Below are 17,469 nucleotides of genomic sequence, written 5' to 3' on the forward strand. Positions count from 1 at the left end.
GGAGACCAAGAGATGAATACGCTAAGCAGATTCAGAAGGATGTAGGTTGCCGTAGGTACTTGGGATATGAAGAAGCTTGCACAGGATAGAGTAGCATAGAGAGCTGCATCAAACCAGTGTCAGGACTGAAGACCACAACAACAACAACAACATGCTGCCATCATCTGATCTTATGGAACTTGCTATAAAACTGTCACGTTACATTATATGAAGTTCAATGGTTCAAATGGCTCTGAGCACTATGGGACTTAACATCTGAGTTCATCAGTCCCCTAGAACTTGGAACTACTTAAACCTAACGAACCTTAGGACATCACACACATCCACACCCGAGGCAGGATTCGAACCTGCGACCGTAGCGGTCGCGCTGTTCCAGACTGAAGCGCCTAGAAGCACTCAGCCACACAAGCCGGCACTATATCAAGTCAAAGTAACTTCATCAAGTCATCTTGGAACGATAAAATGACGATTCTATACTGCTTTCGTAAGGTACACTGTAGTTTCTGGTTGGGCTTATAATCAAGCTGAAGAAAAATAGGATTGGTGAGGTCTGAGAAAACATCATACGTGAAGTATTCCCAGTATCTATAAATAAAGGATAGAAATTAACAGAATGATCGTCGGAGGAAATCAGCCTGTCAGTTTTCAAAGTAACCACCTCGTCATTTTCCTTGAAGCAATTTTGGGAAAGCAAGGATACCTTCAATCTTCAAGACTGGATGGACATTTGAAATGCTGTCCTTCCGAAAACGATTCGAGTGTTCCACCCACTGCGTCACCGCGCTTGATGTCGTGCCGTGTATTGGAAAAGCCATTAGGCCCCATTAACTGCAGCATATTTTAAAGGATTGGAACAATTTATTGACACGAAAGGTACTAAATCCCGCTGAGAATCAAGCATGATTTGTGTTTCTATTAAAAAGTTTATTTAGCTCCTTTTTGTATGGCTAAGGAGACGTTGTTCCGTATCACATGTGTGTTCTTCACCGGACTTAATATTTGTCACTCCCTCAGAAAAGCACTCTGGGTGCTTTTGAGTGCTGTGGAAGATTTTCACTTGTTACCAGGCGGTCAAGTCACCTTCAATTGTAGCCGAGCGGTCTAAGGCGCTGCAGTCATGGACTGTGCGGCTAGTCCCGGCGGAGGTTCAAGTCCTCCCTCGGACATGGGTGTATGTGTTTGTCCTTAGGATAATTTAGGTTAAGTAGTGTGTAAGCTCAGGGACTGATGACCTTAGCAGTTAAGTCCCATAAGATTTCACACACATCTGAACAACCTTCAGTTGCCAACGTGGTGAAGTTGAGTCAACATGTCAGTTGGTTGTAGGGAATCAGCGCTGTCGAAATGGCCGATGTAGAGTGACAGAGAGGAGGTGGTGTTCACGACCACACCGTGATTGAAGTTGTCCGATCTGTTGTCGTATCACTGGCAGACATGTGACACCGTATCAACAGTGGACATAAAAACATCCTTAACCGATTGGGACCGGAGACAAGTGTCAGGCCTTATCAGTAGCAATCGGCTTTAACTCCGACAGAAATTGCGGCTGTCAATGAGTATAGGCCCATGTCTACAATTTTCTGAACGACTACTGCAAAGGAAACTGCATGCAATGGGCATCTGTAGTCGTGTACCTGGTGAAAGACAGTTTCTCACAGAAGCATATCTGGCTGGTAAGCTTCAGTGCGCCAAATAACACAGAAAGGGGACAGCAGCTGACCGGAAGTGCGTAGTGTCGACCGAGTCGTCGCGATTTTGTCTGTTTTCGAACGACACCAGGCGTCAAGTCACTGAACCCGCAGTGTGTGGAGGGAGTAGTTCAGACCGGAAGTGGTTCTCTGATGTTTTGGGGCTGTTTTCCACACCATAACTTGAGCCCACTCGTTCAGTGTCGATCAGGTGGTTTACGCGGTGTGGCTATAAAATAACGGGACAGATGCTGTCCCAGAGTCAGTACGAACGTGCCATAGACGAACGACCAGCAGCTGTGAAGCGTGGAGCCTTCTCAGTCGAATACGGCTTCCCTGGTTGGCTCTGAGCACTATGGGACTCAACTGCTGTGGTCATAAGTCCCCTAGAACTTAGAACTACTTAAACCTAACTAACCTAAGGACAGCACACAACACCCAGCCATCACGAGGTAGAGAAAATCTCTGACCCCGCCGGGAATCGAACCCGGGAACCCGGGCGTGGGAAGCGAGAACGCTACCGCACGACCACTAGATGCGGGCGGCTTCCCTGGTTCCGTAGATAAATCAGTGTGGCCTTGGTCTTCGTTTGTCTAAGAGTTTCTCATTTTGTTTTGCCGGGGATTTTGCTTGGGTTTTGAAGTTGCTTCCTTAACTGGTTAAATTTAATATTCAGATTTGCTTAATTGTTTTCTTAATTAAATCATCTGTAAGGCAATAAGAAAACTGTGACGATATTAATAAATGTTAATACGCATAAACGTTACCAATGATGTTCAGTCCCTTACGGCTCGGTCCACCCCTCTAAAGGAACCACAACGAAAGCAACGGGTTACAGTTGTCAGAAATGCTGCAGCGGACTCACCTGTGTGTGGTGGCGGGCGCGCGGCCGTGCGAGGAGGGAGCGTGTCGGCGCCTAGCACTACAGGTGTCCGTAGTACTGGGGCGGGTAGTGGTACTCGTTGTGGAAGGCGGGGTCGCCCGGCGGCCGGTGCATCATCTGCTGGCCGTCCATCATGTAGCCCATGGAGGCGCCGTCCGGGCTGTAGGCGCCGCTGGGGCCTGCGTGCGGCGAGAACACTGTTACCGGGGTCACATCCCTGTCCCGCGAGCGGCGGGCGGGCGCTGCCAGGCGGGGGCGGCGCCAGGGACTGGGCGGCGCCGCCCCCACCGGCTGGGAGGCTCTACTCGCGCCGGCTCGGCTGCGCTGCGCTGCGCTGCGGAAGCACCTCCTTCCGAGGCGGGGGACACCACCTGGGCCTTGAGTGCGTCTCTGGCGTCACCGTGGAACAGTACCACACAAGGGCACACAACCTCTGCCTTCTGTCCCCCGTCTCGAAGGAGGTCTTTGCACACTAATCGTTAGTGATGCTGGGGATGTCAACACTTAGTTATTGCACGAACAATTACTTCATTTGTACTGTTATCTTCTTGTGAAAACCACTTTATTTCCACTCGTATATACTGCATGATCAAAAAGTCAGTATAAATTTGAAAACTTAATAAATCACGGAATAATGTAGACAGAAAGGTACAAATTGACACACATGCTAGGAATGACATGGGGTTTTATTAGAACCAAAACAATACAAACGTTCAAAAAATGTCCCACAGATGGCGCTTCATCTGATCAGAATAGCAATAATTAACATAACAAAGTAAGACAAAGCAAAGATGACGTTCTATACAGGAAATGCTCAATATGTCCACCATCATTCCTCAACAATAGCTGTAGTCGAGGAATAATGTTGTGAACAGCACTGTAAAGCATGTCCGGAGCTATGGTGAGGCATTGGCGTCAGATGTTGTCTTTCAGCATCCCTAGAGATGTCGGTTGATCACGATACACTTGCGACTTCAGGTAACCCCAAAGCCAATAATCGCTCGGACTGAGGTCTGGGGACCTGAGAGGCGAAGCATGACGAAAGTGGCGGCTGAGCACACGATCATCACCAAACGACGCGCATCTGTCGCACATTTTATGAACTTTCTTTTTTTTTGTTCTAATAAAACCCCATGTCATTCCAAGCATGTGTGTCAATTTTTACCTCTCTACCTACATTATTCCGTGGTTTATTAACTTTTCAAATTTATACTGACTTTTTGATCACCCGGTACATGTGCCGTATGTTCCTTGGAACAAGTCCGAAAGAACAGACACCACAACCAGAATTAAGGCGACGACGGCCAGTGACCCCTTCAGTGCAAATGCATACCAAGCTCTAAATCTAACAACCATCGACGAGATCCAGCGAGTAATATGCCTGACGAGCAGAGCACTGCATCAGTAGCGTGAGGCATACGTTGAGAACTTGGGTCTGAAGGGAGACGTGCTAGAGTAGTCTCTGGGTTGTGGCGACGTCGTGTTCGGACAGCGCAGTGGTCAGCAGAACTGCCTAGTAAGCGAAAGACCCGAGTTCGAATCCCATCCCAGTACAGCCGCACTGACATAAATCAATACCCACTGGCAACTAATGAATTTAATTCCTTTGTTTCTTGACCTTTTCATTTACCAGGATTACTATGTTAACACTATTACTTGGTTACTAGTTTGGGCAATATGTACTGCCATCCTGACACCCATAAAATCGAGCTGTGATAATCACATCATATAGTGCTTACATCACTGTCACATTAGGACTAAACAATATGCATAAGAAAGTCGAGGCATTCCAATGACCTGCCAGGGTTGCTATCATAGTATATGTCCAACATGGAGTACGCATGGCACGAAAAAGATACATCCCACTTCTTGCCTTTTCGTGGTATAATGGCATATTTTCTGCGACTGAGTAACTGACGACTGGATAAGTTGTAACTGACGTTATGTAGTGCAGGCCGCCATCTGGTGGCACCTCTCAGCAGCAGTTTCCTTTAAACTCTCAATCCAGTCCTGACTTCCTCTGTCGAACCCAACATGGCATTTTGACTCGAAGTGGCAAGATGTGGCGCATTTCTGTCTCCTTCGTGTCATTCGTACTCCAACTTGTACATAAATTTTGTAACGCCTCGAATTTCTTATGCCTATTGTGTAGTCCTAATGTGACAGAGAAGATGAAGCATTGTATGATGTAACTACCGCTCCCGGTTTTATAGATCTAAAGACGCCCACACATATTGCCGAAACTACTAATCTGGCATCTGTGTAAAACCAGGAATCTTGGCCAATATATTGGTTTTCACAAGAAGGTAACAGTACAAATTTGTAGATCGCCACCTGCACTGAATGATCATGTCAGGTAATCACAACATTACTTAAAGCAAAAGGTATTTTAAATTGAAATTAAATAATATGCACCAAAACAGAGGAAAAATTGTAAACAAAACAAAGTCATGGTTGAAAAGTTAATGTTTTTGTGCAGCTGGTGTTTCATGATAATTCTTACGTATTTTAAGTTAGTCATATTCTGAAACCGCCAATAGCTCTTGATAAAAGAATCTTTATTAATTACCACTTTCAGTCATCTGATCGTTCTCACATATCATTAAATTGATTACCACAGACTATATGGCCACTTCCTTTCAGAGGCGTAAAAAAAATTAAAACCATCGAGAGTCGCTTTTTAATTGCAGTGACAGAGTACGATTTTTATTTCATTTCATACCACAGTTCGAACGTTATCATACACTATGCTGTAAATAATTTTGTGATACTTGAAGGTACTCAGATGTTCGAAACCGATTTCTTTCTTCGAGTATTACGTTTTCGATGACTTATTTAAGTATAACGAGACAGCCCTTCAATTTATAAAAATTACTGTTAAATTACGTTTATTTTTCCGTCTAATAAATAAGCTTTGTACTATATCTTGTACAAAAGTAAGTGTTCAGTGGTTTGTTGGCAGACTATGTAGGCAATTGCATGTCTTCTCCTATAGGGACGTTCTTTGTAAAGTAATATGCCGTTCGAACCAAAGCTCACGTTGATGATTTCTTAATTTACATGTCCTCGATAGCGAGTTAGGAACAGCCAAGACTCTGATTACGTTAACCACTTATCACTCATAAGATATGAGTTTTTAGGTCTGCTACAATATAATAATTAGGCAATCGCTTTTTTTAAGTCTGTTACTTCACATTTCAGCGATGAGAAATTTTCGACTGATTTCTCGGGGTCTTCATTCTTCTTTCCGGCATTGTCACAGGAAGTAGGAAAAGGAATGTAAGTTTGTTTTTTAATCCCTTCGACGACGAGATCAGTTGAGACTGCATGACTAGCTCCGAATGGTGGACAGAGAAGGAAATCGAGCCTGACCTTGTATTAGGAAACATCCTAGAGATAGCTTAAAATGATCCAGGGGAACCACAGAACACTTAAATATAGAAGGTGAGCGGTGGTTTGAACTATGTTTCTCCCGAACTGGAGTCACTTCGATCGGTGTCAGTGACGGAAAATAGCAGCTTGTCTTCAGATGAAATTCTGCTTTTTTATGTTTCTACGGTCATACATTCATTTTCAGCATGTGCTTGTCTTCTTCGAAAATTATAGAACCGTTTCAGCATGATTTTACTGTGCGAATACTACGACAGGTCTTTAAGTGCCAAGAACTGCACGGACATAAAGATAGTTATGTAATCAGCTGTTATCCGTGTTTTATGCCAATTATACTTAGACGCGAATATTTTACACAAATAAGGTACCAATAATGAGAGAGAAAGTGCCTAGAAAAGGACGACTACGTTGCTTATCAACAAACTTTGAACAAGGTTACGTTTACTTTAAGACTTTCTTATTTGAACTACTGCGACAAGAACCAACAGCACGATACGTGCCTAATGTTTAATACTTGCAAATGACGGTGTCTCGACGAGTTGTGACTGCTACATTGGCATCGATCACACCGACTTGGCGTTTGCGGGAAGCTGACGTAACGGCAGAGCGCGTGTCGCTGCCTTCTGCGCAGGTGTCGGCAGTCGGCCGGCTCTCGGAAAGAGGTGAGACACGAACGCCGCCCGCTAATGAAATCGTTTATATTCAGACACGTGAACTAATTAAGAAGTTCACAAGCAGAGTCCGGTTGCACTAAATAAGACAGGAGTCCACGTATCCTGTATCACGTCAGACGGACCTTGTGGGCAGCTTCGCAGTTCGTCGGCTGTGACATTTCAGTGTGGCGTTCTCTACAACAAACTCTCTTGTCCCTGTTACTAATTTATGGGAGAGGTCATGTTCAGGTGGCAGCAGGAAAACAGGTGGAACTCGCTAAAATTAATGCTACAGGAAAAGACGTTCTCGTGGCGGAGGAAAGAAAAATCCAACGATAGGTACATGTGAATATTAAGTGTTTTGCTTTTGATGGCCAGAACTCTTGATACGTGCTTGACAGTATCATCGCAATTCGTATAAAAAGTTGTTCATTTTGTTGTTTCCCTTTACATACTTCGAAGATCTCGTCGACCATCAGCTTCTAATTACGAGTAAAATTTTCCGTTATTTTCATTTTAATATCTCATGTTTTCGGTGTCTTCTGGTACACCTCACAACCTACATAATACTTTTACAAGTGCGTACGAATTAGCAACATGATACTGCACAATTTATTCTTTTTTTCCAGCTATTCTGAACCTCGTGTCTCCAGCAATTTTCCTGTGTTCTTCATTCCATCACTCTGGCGGCCTTTCCCACGGTCTTAGTCCGCTTCTCGGATTCCTTTGGGTCATCCCTTTCCTCCACCCCCCCCCCCCCCCCTCAACAAACCCTCACAACTCCTCTTTCCTATCCCCAATGTCAATAGGCCAAATTATGAAGGTCTGTGTACTACATTTAGTTCTCCAATAACTTATACGCAACAAACTTCGGTGAGAGTGCTTTCAATCCTGATTTCATACTTTCCAAAGGCTGGTACAGAATGTCCTATAGGTTTATAGGATTTGTGTGGATATCACATAAGCTACTCTCTCTCAGTAGAGGAAGTAGCTGTGGCATTACTGAACTAAGGCTGTATACGCGGGCTTTGCGCCAAGTTGAAGTAGCAGTCAGTCATTATTGCAACAGGTTTTAATACGCAGACTGCTAATCCACTTGTGCAGCAATAGTAGTAGGCCCGTACATTTAAGTGCAGAACGTGTGATGAACATTTCCTTTTTTATATGGTTTTTTAAAATTGTTCCATTAGGTGCAGCTTCGCACGACTGTTTAATATCGTTTACTTCTGCCTGAAATTAAATTAGAAAACATCTACTCAAAAAATTATGTGCAACTCCTTATACTGAATGTTGCAAGCATCAATAGTATGTTCATCTCATTTTTTAGTTTCGCGGCACTAATGTTACACCCAATAAAATTTGTAGAAAAAGAAATCGGCTCTTATTGCTTTTATGTAGGTAGCGATAATAGTCTATTTACCGTCCCGTGCGCTGAGAATACGAAATAACTCAGACGGACAAATATGAGGTGAAAAAAGATCCAGGCTTGCTACTGACATTATTCTGGCACTCACCTGAATTTATTTACGAAAAGCTCTGATATACGAAACCACAGAAAGCTGCCAGGGATTATAACGCTGTTCCTCCATAACACACTAAGGAAAGAAGATTAGCACATAGCGTTGCATCGGTGGCAAGGATATTTAAGATGGAACACTCGCTCGACTTGGGAAGTCGGGGGAATGAAATCTAGCATGTCCTTATCAAGAGATATCGACCTCAACCAATTTAGGGAAACCACGGACATAGTACAGCAATGTACTACCTGGCCCACTTTGACCAACCTTGAACACTTGTACCGGCACATGCACAGATCCATACCATACACATGTCGCACATGCGTATTGCCTAGATCCAGGGGCGAGGAGGTGCATCAGCAGTAACCTAATACACATTTTCATCAGCAAAAAATCTGTCTCATCAATAAATATTATCCCTCTTTACCTCTCACACACACACACATACACATTTTGCTCCCCAAATCACAGCCTAGTATTTTTCTTGGCCATTAAAACGAAACAGGCAATCACCTCCCTCCCCCCCACCCCACCTTATTTTACCTACCATAAAGACAAAACAGAAATCGCCATCTAGTTTTCTGCACCTCCCACTTGCCAACAAGCATCGTTCGATCTATGTACAACACTTGATGCGAGGCACAATGGAGCTTAAAATTAAATATACTGACTAAGTGAACACATGTTAGCATAAACGGCGATGCAAGAGACAATTTGTCACAATTTTGTATGACAATTGTGATATACAGTGCAATTTGTTACAATTTCATGTTTCTGCTCATGGGTAACCTAGATGCGTATGGCCTGATGGGGATTTAAACCACCATCCCAGTCTCTATCCTCGTGCCATCTGTATCGACAAGTATCTAGGACAAAGGTACATGCTCAACGGATTAAAAGTCATGGGAATGCACTGGATGCTATATCGAGGTCGTCATCTGCTGAAGCCTAAGTGGTGGATTTGACTACGTACAGCCCTGGTAAAAAAGGATTTTTGACGCACCACATTAAAATCAGCGGATATCTGACGCCCAATAGACCGAAGATCGACCCGTATGGCTCTACGGAAGCGACGTGATGTCCCCTCATCAAGCACTTGTCGTCGTCGTCGTCGTCGTCGTCGTCGTGTGCGGAGACATTGCCACTGAGATAGTGGAGATCCACCCTTGAACTTGGAAATTCGAATTCTTGTGAAATCTTCAATATGCTAAGATCCATGCTCCTTACTCCGATTTTCATCGCGATGTGCTGCCATGTTCACCTGCCTACAACAGATTGCTTGGGTGTCGAGTGCGCACTCGCTGCACAACCTTCCTCTAGAGTAGCATTCGGGCATCATACACGGCACATCTTCAAATGGAACAACGCTACCAGTGCATTTGTGCAGTCAGTTTATAATTGGAGAGTATGGTTTATCACAACTTTCGAACTCTTCTCAGATCTTCTAGCGTCAGAAGCTTCGTGGCACGACGACAGTGGACACTGGAGCTCCTGCAGTCGACGTCAGGGTCGTCTGCGCCCAGCAGCCGTGCTGCCGCGTTGCGGCCGTTATTGTCGTGGGATGCGGCGTTAGTCATCCGGCGCGCTGCCGTTATCTCCGGACAAGGAGCATTAAAGGTGCGGAGCAATTAACTGCGTCGTGCGGGGGCGGCAGGGGTGGCGTTGCGGCGGCCAGATTAGGCGCCCTCCTCGGGTACACTCGCTGCCGCCCCTCCGAGATGCCTCGTTTATGTGCTGCTCGCCCGTGTACACAGCTCTGGTGACCTGAGGCACAGCTGAGGGTGGCACCCGCGTACGGTCGTAACAGTAGTCTGGAAAGGCTGCTCAAGACTGACGTCTGTTGTATCACAAACTGACGGAGACATCTCTCCTTGGTTGTTATGCGAAATGGCACGACTTACTGCGAAAATTCGTTTAACTACTACCTGAAAATATTTTGACTTAGTTTATATAACCCTGCAGCCATCTCTCACCAAACTTGGTCTCGTGCCACGTATGAGCTCTTCTTTTAGTATCTGCGACCTGTAGATCTTTGCAATAATCACACTCATCGTTCAAAGACAGACTAACTAGTCCGTTCCGGTGTCCATCCCTTCCTGAGTCTTCAGGGATGCCTCCCGTAAGATTTTAAACAGAGCGGTGTTGGTGATCTCTGGAGGGTTTTCTGCACTCCGTTACATTCCTCAGGGCGCAGTACGTTTTTGAATCCTTAACTACGTCCACATTTCAGATCAGGTCTTCGCCAGAGCATGCCTTTCAAGCTCAGAGGCGTCTCACTTCAGAGACTTCTCTTTTGCGAAGTGGGCACGTTTTGCTTCCATATAGCTGGCTCACTGCAAGTAACCTAATGAGATACAAGGATGTCTGCCATGTAGAATGGCGTAACTGAAACATCCTATTCATCGCGAGCAACTTCACGATTTGGTGTTCTTGAGGTATTCCTAGCGCCCATTGCACTAGTTGGTTTCGCCACGTGCTGAAAGTGACGATTTGAGAGGTGTTTTCGGTTTATATTATGGCAGTCTTTCTGGAATCGAGGCTGCGAGCACTTCTGAAAACGTCACTACCAGCACCTGACAAAGAAAATAGGACAATAGTTGAATTCCACGGATAGACTGAATATCCAGTATGGTTATTCACCAGAATCACTGATACAATCATTAATCATGTCTCAATAAATAACGCCTAAGAGCCAACGACATCCAACAACTCGTGATAGATCAGTATTGTCGCATACACTGAATTAAGAGTCTCTACTTTTAACTAAACAAGCTTGTCCGTTTTTTTAAGAAAAGGAGGGAGGTGCTGAAGGAAACAGAAGAGAAAGGGGCAGTAAAAGAAGTACGTGTTGAAGGGAAATCCCATATGGCACTCTGTAATAGGAATGCAACTTAAATCAGTGATGCAGTGCAAGGTATACTATCTACATTGCATAACGTCCTTATTTCGTTGCATAAGTCGTCAGACTGGTTTCATACGGCATGCCATGACATCTCTCCTGTGCTGGCCTTTTCCTGACAGGATAGTATTCAAACCTAATTATTTGTTGGACGCATTCCAATCTCGGCCCTCCCCAACAGTTTTTACCTTCTACGCCATGAATGTTATTCCCTGATGACTTAACTCATGTCCTATCATCTCGCTCTTTCTTGTCAGCTTGTTCTACGTTTTCCTTTCCTCGCCGATTCTGCGGAGAACATCCTCACTTTCTATCTCCTCAGATCACGTATTTTTCAACATCCATGGATACTTACTATACACCGTATAACTCTGGGCGTTTATTCGTCATTTTTTCACAAACGTGGTAAAGGACAGGAAAGTATGAGTGTGATACGCACTATGGATCTATTCGCTACGCCAGCCAAGTTATCGCGAATTCGGCCTCTCGCTGGTCTACCGTGAGGGGCAGCGTGTGTGCGGGGGAGGCGGAGGTCTGTGGGCGGGGGACGGCGCCCGGCAGGAGGAAGAGAATGGAAAGCCCGCCGGATGACCAACAACAACCATTCCGCCGGATTGTTGAGGGATTCCGGCGCACATTTCCGGGTTCCGGTAGTTTCCCTTAAACCACCAAAGAGCTTCCCGGATCATTGGAGCAGCGCCGGCCTCCCTGAGTGGTCCCTGCCGCCCCCGCAGCCGCCGCCGCCCTCAATGGCCCGGCCGTTTCCCCGTCAGCGGGAGGCCAATTAAAGTCCCGCGGGTGGCGCAGAAATGACGCGCCGCACCAGGAATCCCACGTCTTCCCCACCAGCCGATGACCACAGGTCGGAGCTGGAGGTGGTCGCCGGGGCTGCTTCGTACGCCTAGGTCTGCAGCTGGACTCTACGTAGGTCCAGAAAGACGACAAAGTGGTTTCGTAGGGGGTTCCCTGTTGCGGATGAAAATTCATTCACCTAGAAAAACACATTTGCTTCTTTCCTTCACTGCTCTAGCGAAACAAAATTAATTACCGTGCTGTAGTTCCACTCCATGGACAATGAAATCGGTTTACTTAGCCTCATCTGTGTTGCAGAGCTACATAATCCGAAATAGAATCTTAAAGGTAACGGCTGGTTCATCATTCTGAAGTCGAGAATGTAGAGCCGATGTAACTAAGAACGTCTACCACGCCTGATACGCTGCTCCTGCGTGGTATATCTGATCACGCAAAACAAGGAGACGTGGTCTTTAATAAAGCCGTAAAATTAGTTGCTAAGTACTTGAAAGTCTGCCACCCAACGATCCGTCGGATATTTCCTTAAAGATACCTTCTGATGCTGAAGTGTAAAAGGTTAAATAAAATGAAACTCACCTTCTGTTTTGTCACAAACCAGAACGATTATGGTAGGGAAGGGAAATTGTTGGCTTCAGTTTCTTGGGAGAATTTGGGGAAAGTCTGGTCCATTTGTAAAGGAGAATGCATGTAGGGCTCTTGTGCGTCCTTTTCTTGAATACCGCTCTAGTTTGGGATCCGCACCATATAGGCTTGATGACATCGAAGCAAGTCAGAGCCGGGCTGCTAGATCTGTTACTGGTAGGTTCGAACACCTCGCAAGTGTTACGGAGATGTTCCAGGAACCCAAGTGGGAATCCCTGGAGGGAAGGCGACGTTCTTTTCGAGGAAGGCTACTGAGAAAATTTAGAGAACAGGGACTAGAAGCTGACTGCAGAACGACTCTACTGCCGGCAACACACATTTCGAGTAAGGAGCACAAAGATAAGGTAGGTGAGATTAGAACTCATACGGTGGCACGCAGATGGTCGTTTTTTCCACGCTGTGTGTGTGAGGGTAGCATAAAGGAAACGAGTAGTACTGGTAGAGGGTACCCTCGGCTATGCACCGTACGATGGCTTGCAGAGGATGTAAATGTAGGACCCAAGTATTGAAATCCAGACACAGATTCAACTCGTCATCAGCATTAGATACGTCACAACTAGAAGCGCTGGCCATTGAGAAAAGAGCACTTTATAAAATTCGTGTAACTTTCGAAACTGTAACGTAACTAGGCAATCCTAACTGGTCCACGTGGAAGACCTTGAGCACACTGAGCAGGCGGAGAGAGGTTCGAAAGCTGTCTTATTAGGTGAGGATAGCCAAAAGAGTAGTCGCAATGTGACTGTGAAGAGCAGCAGTCGACGTGACATCGTGTAGGTGTCAACACATTTCACCCTATCATTCAGCGAGAGGGACTGTTCAAGCCGTCGTGCCCCAACGGAGGCTCGCGCTCGACTCTACCGATTATGCTACCAGCAACACAATAACGTATGATTTAGCGTAGACAGTTCAGCGGAATTTGCCTGGTTCTCAGCGAAGGTCATTTGAGATTCCTTCCTATGTGTGAACAGTATGCTAAATAAGTTACAATGTACATTTGTCACGCAAATTTGTCCGTAAATGACCGTCGCTTTCAACACAAGTAAGAGCAAATGCAGAATACGTCTCCTCTTACTTTCAGCCTGCAAGACATACTTAATTACTCAATAGGGACAGAAAATTTATGAATGGCAGTAATTCATGCCCTGGAATAGGAATTCTCTCTTCCAGTCGTCCATGAAACCAAGTAAGACCTCTCTTCAGTTTTAATAGCACAAAAGAGTACAGCTGGAACTCCAAGCGTTACTTACACTCCTACAGTTGATTTTAATTTAACCTATTTGCAAAATGACAATTTCTGACGTGCGTTACAATATACTGCTGTGTTCAGAATTTTTAAATTTTTAAATTCCCAATGAAATATTTAAAAAATGCAGTAGTCTGTAATTCTAATTTACTACCTTGTCTTCTACTGTTTAATTTTATTATGGTTAAATACGCGTTTAAAGAGTCAAATGCTTAAAGAACGGTAGGTTGCACTGATAAGTTATTCGCTGCTCTACTGAAATAATTACATACCTTTGCACGTTTGTAGGGCCCGAGTAAGTGACACCCAAAAATACGCGCAGCACATTTAAATTATTGAAGTCGGATAAGCACTGTTTGTGACGAACGTAGCGCGTCTACTAACCTCTCTGCGAGAAGAATAATTTACGTAACTAGCCGTACACGTTCAGATGAGTATATAGTGTTCGGCCGGACAAAAACTAAGACACAACGGCCAATGAGCTCCAGGAACGACCAAGAAGGCTAGATATCCAAGGTCGCACGGCTTGTGCCTGACGTCGTGGAAAAACAGCCGTGAAACATGTCTCTCTCGGATTAATGATGCTCGCTTTTCCCTCGCAAGGCAAATCGTGCGCATAGATTATGATTGTTCCTTAAAATGTATTATATGACCACACCGTTGCTACATGAAGGTGACCCTAAACATTATCATAACAAGCAATTTAGTGAAGCTACTAACATTTGCACTTAAGCAATAATAATATTTTTTAAAAACTGCTGGTTTTTACAGGTAAGTGAAGAAAAGTAATTATTTATTTCCATTTATTTGCATTTCCGGAATATTCTGAAATAGTTGCCCAAAAATCTATGCTGTTGCATTACTTCGCTCCGGCGTACTGCTACTAACCGTGTGACTTTTCTATGGGTGTTCTTTACAGAAGCGAGTGAGCATTATCAGAATTTATCTTGTCAAATCAGATGAAGGAAATGGTAGCCCTTCTCTCCGTTTGAGGAAGTAAGTATTCTGACTCACACAAACGCCAAAAGCCATATTTTGATTTCAAAGATAGAAAATAAGTTTCCGACAGTTACGACTACGACAAGTACAACACATGCAGGCCGTTACGGTATAGAGAAGACTATACTCGTGGGCTTCGAATGATATTGACAACTTTGACAATTATAAAATGAAAGTGTCAGTATCTTCCTCTCGAAAACAGCCCAGTACACTGATGAAATCTTCTCGGGTACACTAATGATTGGATGGCCGGTTCCTTCGGCTTTGTAATGACACACACTTTGTTGGGAATCAAGGAGATAGTAACAGTCGTTAGAGTATACATTAACAATTAGTCGAATCACGTATTTGCTATGGCTTTTTAACATTAATGTTTCCTTTTTTATTTTGGTTTAAGAATTAAAGTCACACTTTGTTGGGAATCAAGGAGATAGTAACAGTCGTTAGAGTATAAATTAACAATTAGTCGAATCACGTATTTGCTATGGCTTTTTAACATTAATGTTTCCTTTTTTATTTTGGTTTAAGAATTACGTAAGGGGGAAGTAGTGTGAACCTCATTTACTCGTCTTGTACGGCTACTTTAAACAGTTTCATTTATTTTAACCACCACAAAGTTTCCAGTACTGGGTGTAAAAGCTTTCGCTATTGGAAGCACGTCAGGAATAAATGGAAAAATTGATGTCGTCATATTCGTGAGAAAAGGACAAAAACTGTGTTTCTTTAGCCTGGAACACTGACTTCAAAGGAAAACATCCACATCTCCAGATGGAGAAGACGAGTAAGAAACAATTCTCGTTCCTAGTACCAAATCACATCAAATTCATGTGCTTTGCAATTCTTAAGACTAGGGCTCGCCACGAAATATTAGCGTGATATTCTGTTAGTGGGAAATGCCTAAAAGAACGCTAGAAGTAGACTTCCAAGAATCTACTGTCGCCCTTGTACTACGATTCGCCTTTTCTGAGAGTCGCGGTGCCCATTCATACATATCGCAAGAACTGAGGCAACATACTTTTTTCTCATTTTTCCCTTCTGTGCTCCACTGCACAACGCTGCAGCTTAACCGTCAGTATTTATACAGCTTAAGGACCGCAAAGGACGCTAGCTTTCGCAGGACAAGTGGCCGCTTACGCTTGCCGGCTGAAACAGCGCAGCAGGGCAGGGGCGTAGTGCGTCGCAGCAGCGACGATGCAGCGATGAGTCCATTTCCACTGCAAAACGGAACCCGGCCGCTGGCCGAAATTACGCCCTGTTAAATGACTAATAAACGCAATACCGTTTCAGGTGGTGGTAATTCATCCGGCGGGGACAAGCGCGTGACAGGCGCGCTAGTCGAGGCCTGACAGGTAAATGACGCCACAAATTCAAACCTGCCACCGGCCGCCCTCAGGATAAAGCTATCAAAATATTAATAGCGCCGGCTTAGGCAAACAGCCGCGGCGAGCGCGTAGCCTGACTAATTTACGCGCTGGGAATTCGGCGACCACGATTTAAAGTCTAATGAGTGTGTTGACGTGTGATAAATAGTGCGCTTGCTAATTAGAGAAGAAACGCGCATCCGTGTTTGTGAGGCAAATGCACACGCGACGCCTCGGTGCCGATGCAACTGCGCGGCCTTAATGAAGCAAACTTTCTGAAAACAAACGTTTACCTTTTTCTAAACAGCCGAAAATAAAATGTCTTTAACCTGAAGACTTTTGATGATGACATTGTTTGCGTATAAGAAACACACACATTACGATAAAAAAGGATTACCACATGGAAATATAGAGATCTGCAATAATTCAGTGCAGACGAAAAACTCTGATACATTACCCCTGGAACTGGAGTTACTTTTTTTCTTAAATCAGGTTGTTTTCATTCAGGATTCCAAGGCGCCACATTATTCCCCACTCTTTTGGCTCCAAAACCCTATTTTTCTGGATAATCTCCGTCAAATGTGACGGTCTTACGCCTCCCTACTGGACGGGTTTGTATGCCCGCACAGCACCACTTACTGGTCGACCATCCAAGTACTGCTTCCCGGGGAGTGCATCCTTCACTGGGCCAAACAGATGAAGGTCGGAAAGCGCGAGATCCGGGCAGTAGGGTGGACGAGGAAGAACACTCGTATGAAGTTTCGATATGACATGCGCATCGACCAACGACTTTCCGTGCTTTTGCTCGCTGCCAGGACTTCGTATACATTCTGCAAGCGTCTATGAATATCTGCAATGATCTGTTTCGCGCCAAAACAAACTCAGTGACAGCTCTATGCTTGGGACGCAACTCCGTTCCAGACGCCATTTTGAAGGCTTCATAACACTACAGGGGCTCAAGCGAGAATATCCCACGATGTCCCACAACAAATTCCGCATTTTTTTTCTCAACCGAAAAAGGGCGGAAAATGTGTTGCATTACTTATTGAACGCCCCTTCTATTTCCTCAGAAATGAGTTCGTTCTTAGATATTAACGAAATAAATTCTGTGTAAACGAGGATCTCTATGTCTACGGGACGTAATTACCCTATGAAACGTGTGTTTCCCTACTCTTTTCTAGTGTGGAGATACAGTCACCGCATTCTAAATCACACGAAGAATCTTCATTGTACCAAAGTATATGCTATGAGCGTCAAAGCATAGGTGGCACGGTGGACGATGTGAAATCAATGTGGACAGTAACTAAATTCTGCATCCAACTGACACCTAAAGATGGATGATCACGTATTCGAAACAAGCAGCTTGTAATTTGTGTCCCGT

The 17,469-nt window shown here is 44.6% G+C and overlaps 1 protein-coding gene across 5 annotated transcripts in view; it reads right to left on the reverse strand.

Annotated features, from left to right (window-relative positions):
• LOC124613880 (homeobox protein homothorax) overlaps positions 1 to 17,469 on the reverse strand; it is a 998,899-nt gene that overhangs the window by 17,191 nt on the left and 964,239 nt on the right. For 3 of the 5 annotated variants that reach the window (XM_047142615.1, XM_047142614.1, XM_047142613.1), the window contains one exon: positions 2,554 to 2,768. In XM_047142615.1, the coding sequence (XP_046998571.1) occupies positions 2,611 to 2,768 (158 nt within the window). In that variant the 3' untranslated portion in view covers positions 2,554 to 2,610. The remainder of the gene's footprint in view (positions 1 to 2,553; positions 2,769 to 17,469) is intronic. The other 2 variants (XM_047142617.1, XM_047142616.1) reach the window with 1 other exon arrangement.

This window comes from Schistocerca americana, chromosome 4 (genome assembly GCF_021461395.2).
Source record: "Schistocerca americana isolate TAMUIC-IGC-003095 chromosome 4, iqSchAmer2.1, whole genome shotgun sequence".
Taxonomy (NCBI): domain Eukaryota; kingdom Metazoa; phylum Arthropoda; class Insecta; order Orthoptera; family Acrididae; genus Schistocerca; species Schistocerca americana.